This window comes from Triticum aestivum, chromosome 6B, assembly GCF_018294505.1.
Source record: "Triticum aestivum cultivar Chinese Spring chromosome 6B, IWGSC CS RefSeq v2.1, whole genome shotgun sequence".
In the NCBI taxonomy this organism is placed as follows: Eukaryota; Viridiplantae; Streptophyta; class Magnoliopsida; order Poales; family Poaceae; genus Triticum; species Triticum aestivum.
This window is the reverse complement of record NC_057810.1, coordinates 184,038,251-184,048,247: the sequence shown is the minus strand read 5'-3', so window position 1 is coordinate 184,048,247 and position 9,997 is coordinate 184,038,251. Positions and strand designations below refer to the sequence as shown.

The 9,997-nt window shown below is 56.5% G+C and overlaps 1 protein-coding gene across 1 annotated transcript; it reads right to left on the bottom strand.

Moving 5' to 3' along the window:
* Positions 1-3,466: 3,466 nt before the first annotated feature.
* Positions 3,467-5,162, bottom strand: LOC123136482 (protein VASP homolog). Its single transcript, XM_044555855.1, has one exon. It carries the CDS (start codon positions 5,048-5,050, stop codon positions 3,773-3,775), a length of 1,278 nt encoding a protein of 425 aa, XP_044411790.1. The 5' UTR covers positions 5,051-5,162; the 3' UTR covers positions 3,467-3,772.
* Positions 5,163-9,997: the final 4,835 nt, after the last annotated feature.

Here is a 9,997-nt window from a genome sequence, read left to right as displayed (position 1 = left end):
GGACCCGTTCGTTTGGGGTAAAAGGGACAAATGAGACGGCCCAGCGCGCAACGGCCCGAACCCATCTGGTCCGTTTTGTGTTCGTGCCGACCCATTTCGTGCAAACTTGCGCCGAGTTTGGGTCGCGGCGGACAGCGAACGGATGCTTCAAGCGTCCGCATTGGGGCCGCGTGGCAGGCGGCCACCTACCTCCCACCCGCCAACATAAATGCGCACGGGCGGGTGGCCCCACGTGTCATCCGCACAACGACGGGTCGGCGTCCTTCTTAAATGGGACCCATGGACCGGTCGTCGTCCTCATCCCCATGCCGGCCCCTCTCTGCCCCCTCGAAAGCCGACACGCCCAAACCCTAGCCACTCCCCGCCCTCGAGCTCGTCGGCCAGCCGCAGCCATGGGTCTGTGGAACCGCAAGGGGAAGCACGACCTCGAGCCGGCTCCTCCTCCGGCCGCCGTCGCGGATCCATGAAAAAGAAGGAGCCCGCGTCACCGCCGCGCTCCTCCCGTCGAGCCCCCGCGTCACCGCCGCCCTCCTCCCGTCGAGCCCCCGTGTCGGCCCCCTTCACCATTGCCCCTAGGCCCTCCGGCGAGCGCGACCGGCAGTACATCTGTGCGGACGTGTGCCGGAGGTACTGGGATACGAGGACGCCGGTCCCATGGAGCGACGCGCACCTCCCCAACGGATGGCACCTCTCCGCGGACCGGGTCCCCATCCCGCCAGTGCCGGCGACCGGCCGTGCACGGCGCGATGAGATCAACCGCCACCGCCGCCTCATCCCCGACGACCTGTACTACGACCACAGGTATGCCTCCAACTCCCCGCTGTGGGACACATGGCTCCAGGACGAGCACGACGTGCGGCGCGCGTCCTACTTCACCGGCACCGTGGAGGGGCCGCGGAGGCCACGTGCAGAGCCGCGCGGTCATACGCGGGTGCACGGCCTGACGCCCACGCCGTCGCCCTCCCCGTCTCCGTCGCCACCTCCCCCTCCTCGCATGACAGCGGAGGAGGAGGCCCGTCTCCTGTAGCGTGTCATGGACGACTCCATGAACACGCACGACGAGCGGCAGTGGGACGGCCTGGAGGAGGCCATCGCCCTCTCTGTCGCCGGGGACGTCGCGTTCCCGGAGCTGCAGCTGGCGGCCGTCACGAGGGAGCCAGAGGAGGAGGACCCACCCGCGTTCGAGCAGCTGGTGGGCCAGGGGTGGGGCTGGTCCTACACTGCGCCGGAGATGGCCGCCGGCCTGGGCGTGAACTGGTTCCCCACTCCGCCGCGGTCACCGGAGCGGGAGGCGTCGCCGCGGGAGGAGGTGGTGCAGGCACCTCTGGTCGTCCAGCCCGCCCCCGTCTACCACGCACCGCCGCCCCACCTTTGGACGCCGCCGGAGTACGTCGACCTCGTCAGCGACGACGACGACACCGGCGGCCAATGAAGGCTGCGACGGCCACGGCACCGACGGGCGCGGCAGGAGCGCGCAGGAGGAGTTTTTTTTTGTTATTGTGTTAATTATGAAACTGGGCCTTTTAAGTGGCTGTTGAAACTGGGCCGTTTTGTGGCCGACCCCTATATATGTTTTATGTTTTTTTAAATGTGTTTATTTGCTTTTTTAGTTATTTCATTCAGTTTTTATTCCCGTCCACCCCGGACACGATTTGGGGTGTGGCCGCGCGGTGGGCGCACGCACGATCCAACGAACACAGCCGGACACGGGCGAACCCATCGACGCTCCAAACGGACAAAATCCGGCCAATCCGGACATCCGTTTGGGGTCGTGCGGTGAAGTTGGTCTAAGACAGAAGTGTAGTAGTACAAGATTATTTTAGAGAGGGAACTTGCAAGAAAATACTCCCTCTCTAAACTAATATAAGAGCGTTTAGATCACTATTTTAGTATTCTAAACGCTCTTATATTAGTTTACGGAGGGAGTATTATTTTAGACAGACGCGTCAGGGCGCGCTGCCTCCCGCGGGAGGGGCAGGAATTCACCCGCAGCAGAGGATCTCAGCCGTCAGATGCCCCCATCCACCCTCACATCAACCGTCCCATCATCACGGCATGGCTCCCCACCCACCGGCTCGCGCAACGATCACCCCGTCCGTCCGTCAGGCTCTCAGCCGGACGTACCACGGCTGGCGAGACCCAGCCGCGTACCGCAGGTGCCGCCGCAGGCCATACATAGCCCCCCTAGGCCATACAAAGCCGCGTACCTTGCTTATACGCCGCGGATTCTGATGGACCCAACCGGCATGCAACCCACGGCCTCCTCCTCCTCCTCATCCCCATCTTTTTTCCCCAGGCATATCGCCATTACTGAAACTGAGCCAGCCAAGCTTTTTCTTCCCTCTCTCTCCACTAGGACTGCGGTCAAATCTGAAAATCTTCCCGCCGCTCCACGAGGCAGAAAGGCCCAGGAATCTTGCCTGCGATGCCACACCCCATGCTGCCACCACCAGCCTCGAGTGAAAACTGGGGCACTACTGTATTACAGCAAAGCTGGGGAACAGTGCTGGGCTTGCGGCAAATCCTAGTACTGTTGTAGAGCAGCACAGTCGCAACACCACAGAAGAGGATCTTTGAACAAAAAAGCTACTACTCCTAGCAAGGAGCGTGTGTGCCTTGAGAAAAGATCCTTTTGGCAAGGCCGGCACGAGTCCAAGAACACACGCTCAAAGCCTCGCCCGAAGCAGCAGCCGCTGGGACGCTGGACGGAGAGAGAAACGAGTAAAGGGGAGATCATGGCGTAGCATTGAGTGAAGAAAGGCAGAGGTAAAATTAGTAAATCAGCAGCGGGGCAGGCAGCGGCCACATGGGCGCGACGCAGACGCAGCTTTGCCAGCTGCTCCGGCGCCGAGCGAGAGCCCCCGCTTCGTTTAAGCCCTCGCTGTTTCAGAAACAGTGGCCGGCCTGCAGCTACATGTGTTTTCAATTGCTTTCTCCGCTGCCCCTTTTGCCTGCTACGAGCACTAGTATAATTTTGTACACAGAAACTTAGAGCCGCGCACATGCTGCTGGGCTCACAGTGCCCGATCGCCGGCTCACACGGAGGAGAGGAGAGGGAGGAGAGCCGCTCCGGCCCGGTCTCCCATCCTCGCCTAGCCTCTCCTGCCCTGCCTGCCTCCGGTTTAAACGGCCGGCATCTCCATCAAGTCACTCACCAGCCATGAAAAGTTTTCAACCAAAAGGTATCATTGTGCATGCTCGGTTGTTTATCCCTTCCTTTTCACCAGGTCCACATGGCACCGTGATTAAACCCTCACCCTCCTCCTCCCAACTTTTTACAATAAGTGATTAAGATACTAACAATAGGGTAACTAATTACACTGAACATTGATTTGGCACTGCAACAACAGACAACAATAACGCCACGACAACAGTTGAGAAATCTCTTTCATATCTTTTCTCCTCTTCCTGAAGAATTCAGAACAAACGCGCGATCGAATGTGCTTGGAGAAAGCAGAACACGAAGTTTAGAGGAAAAAGGATGGTGAAACACATTAGACAAAATTTACATGGGGAGGAGCAAAATGCATCAACATGGGGCTCTAGCTTAGCCAGCTTCTCCTAAAGACAAGCACAAAAAATCAGAGCTCGCAGTTTTCTCTTCCATCTTGGGATCTCTTGTTCACTCCAAATCCAAACTAGCTATCTCTCTCAATCTTGTTCTGTTCCCTTTTCTTGGCAAAGGAAATGGGAGCTGCCTAGTACGTACTGTATTACCTAATGGAGGCTACTTGCTCTACCGCTAAACCTAGCTAGCTCAGTCAAAACAAGGTCAATTGCATTTGCTGGTGCCAAGATCTCTGCTACTCACGCTGCTTCCGCCGGGGGCGGCGGGATGGGCCGCCTTCCGGCCGAGCGACGACCGCAGCCGCGCGGCTGCGTCCTTCGCCGCCGTCTCCTTCTTGTCCTTGAAGAACCCGAACGACGGCCGCGAGCACACGGGCACGTTGAGCACCACCGGCGTGGAGTATGACCGGTCCATCACGCGCGAGCGGGACCGGAGGCTGGAGTGGACGCTGCCGGCGGGGGAGCTGGAGCTGCGCTCGAGCCCCTGGAACACGATCTTGCCGGAGGAGTTCATGCGCGGGGAGTCCACCGAGGCCACGGAAGGCGGCGGCGGGGTGGCGGGACGGCGACGGGCGGGGCTGAGGGCAGCGCGCGGCGGGGCGGAGGCAGGCGGGGGGCAATGGCGCTGGGGTGGGGCGGAGGCGGGCGGGTGGCAATGGCGCTGGGGTTGGGAGCGGACGAGCCTGATACGTGGCTTCGGGGTGAGGTCGACCGAGTCGAGGGAGTGGCGGGGGAAGTCTTCGTGGTCGTGGGCGGAGGAGGAGGAGGACGACGACATGGAGAAGCGGGAGGAGGCGAGTGAGAGGGACGCCTCCGAGTCCGAGCTGTCGCGGAGGAGCGGCGACGCGGAGAGGTCCGACGCGGCGGCACCGGACGCGCGGCCGCCGTTCCGCTGGAGCAGCAGCAGCTTAAGGGACCTGGCCGCCGACGAGTTGGAGGCTCTGGAGGGAGTCGCCGGCACCGGCGAAGGAGATTGCGGAGGCGACGGCGACGCAGACGGCTTCTGCGGGGTCTGGACCTTCCTGAGCCTGAGCAGCTCCCGCCAGCGGCTGGAGCACGTCGGCGCCTTGGGGGAGAATACGTAGGGGTCGAACGCCTCGGTCACCGAAGGACGGTGGGTTTTCACCATCTCAGGCGTCGCCGGGATCTCCGCCGGCGCACTCTCCCGCTCCTGCTCAGCCTCCGGCGCCGCCGCGGCAGGCTGCGGCCGGAGGGGCAGCAGCTTCCCGTCCGCGAACAGCTCGTCGGCGGGGAGCATGGTCGCCGACCCGCCGAAACTGAACTCGAAGTCGATGAAGTCCTTGGACGCTGCCGCGGCGGGCTGATCCGCCTTGCAGCTGCTCTCCAGCGACAAGGCCTTGCCGTGATCCGCCGCCACGGCAGAAGGGGCGTCGCGGCTGAAGGAGAGGCGTGGGCCGAGCCAGCCGTAGGAGACGGCGGCGGGGGCCGCGGCGGGCATGCTACTGGCGACGGCGGATGCCATGGCGTGCGGCGAGGCGCATCCAAGGGCGGCAGGGCCAGGAGTGAGCGAGCAGTACACTGGTCACTGTACTTGGCTGTTGTGTGGAGCGGAGCTGGTGGGAAGGGAAATGCCGAGACAGGGACATCCGGGTAAAGGCGCGCGTATATATAACCTGGCACGGTAATTTTCCTGACAGGACGGGCCCAGCTCGCCGGGGCAGCTGTTTGAGGGGCCGACGCGTGGGGCCGACCCCTCGTGCCCTGCGGGTGCAGATGGGGAGTTAATCCGCGGTTAATATTTTTGACAGTAGGTTGGTGGCGCTACTCGACTAATTGTATAGTGCCGGTACAGTACAACGCTCTCAATCTTTGTGTCTGAATCTGATAAAGGGAAATCGGTGTTGTTTTTGTCTGCCTTTGGAGCCGAGTGCTGTGCTTAACAGACAAGCAAACGCCAAGGCAGCACGTACAGGCGATCCTGCGGGCGACCTAGGGTTTACGTCCTCGCCGCCGCCGGCGCCGTCCGGTGCCGGCGTCCACCTTTGTCTGCCTGCTTGATGGGCGTAGTCGTCTCTCCCATGCTGAGCGCTTGATGTGTGGCTCGCGTGCTGCGCAAGTCTGACGTCTAGCTGCACGTGCGGCGGCTAGGGCGTTCCTGTAGAGGGTGACCTTGTTCGCCTCTACCGTCTGGGATGGAGTTCAACTCTGATCCTCGTTGTCTCTGTGTATGGGTGAGAGAACCCTGCTGTCTTTGTAAGGAAGAAGGTCTTGTTGGCTTGATTGGATCTGCGATCAGATTGAGAACTGCAGTTTGCAATATCAACCAAATATTGTCGCTTCTTGCTGAACGAGTATATGCATCAGCAGAAGTGGCACTGCCTGTCCTGGGTGTCTCTCGGCGGCTGACTAGATCATGGGTGCTTGCAGCTGCTGGCGGTGGGGGTGAAAAAGGGACACACGGCGAGGGGGTCACCCACCCGAAGCCGTCCAACATTGCTATACCTGTGTTCGCCCATGGTGTCGCGGTGACTGGACAGGTACGACAGGATGCGTTTGACAGGGATGAGGTTTGGAAAGATTGGAAGGATGCACTTGAGGACGGCATGGTGGTTTTGGAAGCAACCGGCCTAGGGGCTGCCGGTAACCTGACGGGGCCGCGTGTGGCGCCCCGTCAGCAGCAATGATAGGCTTGAGCTGGAACTGCCGAGGAATCGGGGGCGCCTCGACGGTTCGTGATCTCACTGCCCTCGTCCAAAGTCATCGTCCGCAATTTGTTTTTTTTGTGTGAAACTAGGCAGAAGTCAAATAAAGTTCGTCGTCTACGCCATCGTTTGGGTCTTCGTGGTTTCAGTGGAGTCGATAGCAATGGTCAAAGCGGTGGTCTAGCTTTGTTTTGGAATGATCAGTTGTCAGTTGAGATCAGAGATCAGAATGAAAGAATGATTGATGCTTATGTTCGTGCCTCACCCAATGATCCGTTGTGGCATCTTACTTGTGTGTACGGCGAACCACGTACCGAAAATAGACATCGAATGTGGTCCATCATGTCGCAGTTGAGGGCTAGTAGTGATCTCCCGTGGATGCTGATGGGAGACTTCAATGAAGCTCTCTGGCAATGCGAGCACTTGTCAGCTACCCCTCGGCCTGCTTGCCAGATTGCAGCCTTCCGTGACATCGTCCAAGACTGTGAGCTCCATGACCTTGGGTTTTCAGGAGCACCATTCACATATGATAACAAGCGAAAAGGAAGAGCGAATGTCAAAGTTAGGTTGGACCGAGCCCTGGCCGACGATCGCTGGAGGGACTTATTCTCTGATGCACGTGTGGTACACCTCATGTCCCCTTGTTCTGATCATCTACCGATCATAATTGAGCTGCAGAAGGAAGAACGCCCACCAAGCCGTGGCCGCACCAACCGATATGAAATATTCTGGGAACGAGCAGGCAAATTGCCAGAGATCATCCAGAGGGCTTGGGATGCTACCCAAACAAGTGGGAATCTGGCTTCGGTAACAGCTGGACTAAACAAAATCATGGAGGAGCTACATGGCTGGAGCCGACGGCGGTTTGGTAATATCATGCGAGAGGTGGAACGTACACGACGTAAACTTGAGCAGCTAGTGCAATCAAATGGTGACCAAAGCGAAATCCGCCGACTATCTGATAGCATGGACGAGTTGCTCTATAAAGAGGAGCTTCTTTGGCTGCAACGCTCACGCGTTAATTGGCTCAAAGACGGTGACAGAAACACTAAGTTTTTCCATAGCCAATCTGTTTGGAGAGCCTGAAAGAACAAGATAAAAAAGTTGAAGGACGACACGGGGGTATGGCAGAACAACCCCTCGGTCATGGAACTGATGGCATCTTCATTCTTCAAAGAGTTGTTCACCCGCGACCCATCTCTAAATGCGGATGAAATTCTCAACTTGGTAGAGCAGAAAGTTACAGAAGATATGAACACTTCACTGTGCATGGAGTTTTCGAAGAAGGAGATTGCAGACGCTTTGTTTCAGATTGGGCCCTTGAAAGCACCCGGGCCGGATGGATTCCCGGCACGGTTCTACCAACGAAACTGGGTTGTCCTAAAGACCACGGTGGTAGCGCAATACGTCTTTTCTTTGCCACGGGATATATGCCCTCTGAGACGAACTCCACAGCGATTGTGCTCATTCCAAAATCAGATCAACCGGAAACTCTTAAAGATTTCCGTCCTATCAGTCTGTGCTCAGTCCTATACAAGATAGTGGCAAAATGTCTCGTCAATAGACTCAGGCCAATACTTGGTGAGATTGTATCACTGAATCAAAGTGCCTTTGTCCCGGGGCGCTTGATTACTGACAATGCATTAGTGGCGTTTGAGTGTTTTCATGCAATTGAGCACTGCAGCAAGGTACATGAATCCTTTTGTGCATACAAATTGGATTTATCTAAGGCATATGACAGAGTCGACTGGGACTTCCTCAGAAGAATGATGCAGAGGTTGGGTTTCGCTCCCCGATGGGTTGATTGGATTATGTCCTGCGTTACCTCGGTGAGCTACTCGGTTAAATTTAATGATACCCTCCTTGATTCATTCGTCCCTTCCAGAGGTCTACGCCAAGGTGATCCACTATCTCCATTCTTGTTCCTTTTTGTCGATGACGGTCTCTCTGCACTCCTACGTCGTGAAAATACCCAGGGTACGATCACTCCACTCAAAGTCTGCCGAAGGGCCCCGGGAATTTCACACTTGCTATTTGCAGATGACTCTCTGCTTTTCTTTAAGGCAGAACCAGAACAGGCTGTAAGGGTCAAGTGTGTGCTCGAGACATATGCTAATGGGACGGGGCAAGTCATCAACCCCCAAAAATGTTCAATTCTTTTTAGCCCCGCATGCCCGATGACGGTACAGAACAATATAAAGGGCATATTGCAGATAACTCAGGTTACTTTTGAAGCCAAATACCTCGGTCTCCCAACACCAGAAGGTAGGATGAGTAGGGGTAAATTGAAGAGCTTGGAGGAGAAACTAGCAAAGAATTTGATGGAATGGGGTGATAATTATCTGTCCATTGGGGGGAAGGAGATAAAAATCAAAGCCATTGCACAAGCTCTTCCTGTGTACATCATGAGCGTATTCAAAGTCCCGGCTGGCCTTTGTGATGAGCTTACAAAGATGATTCGTCGATATTGGTGGGGTGCAGAAAGAGGTAAACGCAAAACTCATTGGGTCGGATGGGACATCATGTTGCGGCCCAAAATGCGAGGCGGCATGGGGTTTAAGGATCTCCGGTTGTTTAATCAGGCACTGTTAGCTCGGCAAGCGTGGCGCCTAATCCAGTACCCAGAGAGCTTATGCGCGCAGGTCCTTCGAGCAAAATACTATCCCAATGGCGAAATCACAGACACGGTATTCAGTGGGAATGCATCCTCGACATGGCAAGCGATAGAGTATGGTTTGGAGTTGGTAAAACAGGGCTGCATTTGGCGTGTGGGTAATGGAGCTAGTATCCGTCTATGGCGCGACCCATGGATTCCCCGGGGACCTTCTCTCCGACCAGTCACACCTAAAGGAAGATGCAGACTGAGGTGGGTTGCTGATCTCCTGAACGTGGACGGTTCATGGAACGCAACCTTGGTTCATCAACATTTTCTCCCTGTTGATGCAATGGAAATTCTCAAAATCAAACCATCACGGCGCCTAGAGGCTGACACTATTGCTTGGCACCCAGATAAGCATGGACGATTCTCAGTGCGGTCTGCTTATAACATGGCAAGGGATATGATCATGACAGGCGATGGTGAAGGTCAGTCCAGCTCCCAACCTGATGGATCTCGGACGGCATGGAAGCTGCTTTGGAATAGTGGAGCTCCACCAAAGGTTAACGTATTTGCTTGGAAAGCAGCACGAGATGCGCTAGCAACTCGTGAGAATAAACGTCGGCGACACCTAGAGTTGGAGAACACCTGCGAAATATGTGGCCTTGAAGCCGAGACTACCCAACATGCATTAACCAGGTTCCCTCATGCCCGCGATCTCTGGGATGCTATGCGTAGGGTGTGGGACCTGCCGTCGGATGAAGTCATGCATAGAGATGAGCCAGATTGGCTGTTGTTAGTTCTACAGGACCTGGATGACACCCGTCGTATGCTCCTGCTAATGTTGTTATGGCGAGTTTGGTACGTCCGTAATGAACTCACACATGAGAAGCCATTCATCCCGATAGAAGCGTCCAGGCGATTTTTGTGCAGCTATGTGGAGACGTTGCTTTTGATCAAACACTATCCCAATGAGGACCTGACTAAAGGCAAGCAACCGGCAGGTTTAGCAGGGCAAAAGAAACCATCCAAACGCGAGCAGTCTGAACTGTCCACGGCTGAATGGGAACCGCCACCGGAAGGTTGTGTCAAGCTGAACTTTGATGGTTCTTTCGTTGCTGCTGATGGAACGGCGGGAGCAGGAATGATATTACGTGACCATACTGGTAGT

What these genes read in the sequence shown, in the direction of transcription:
- LOC123136482 (XM_044555855.1), bottom strand. Translation starts at nt 5,050, where the DNA reads ATGGCATCCGCCGTCGCCAGTAGCATGCCCGCCGCGGCCCCCGCCGCC.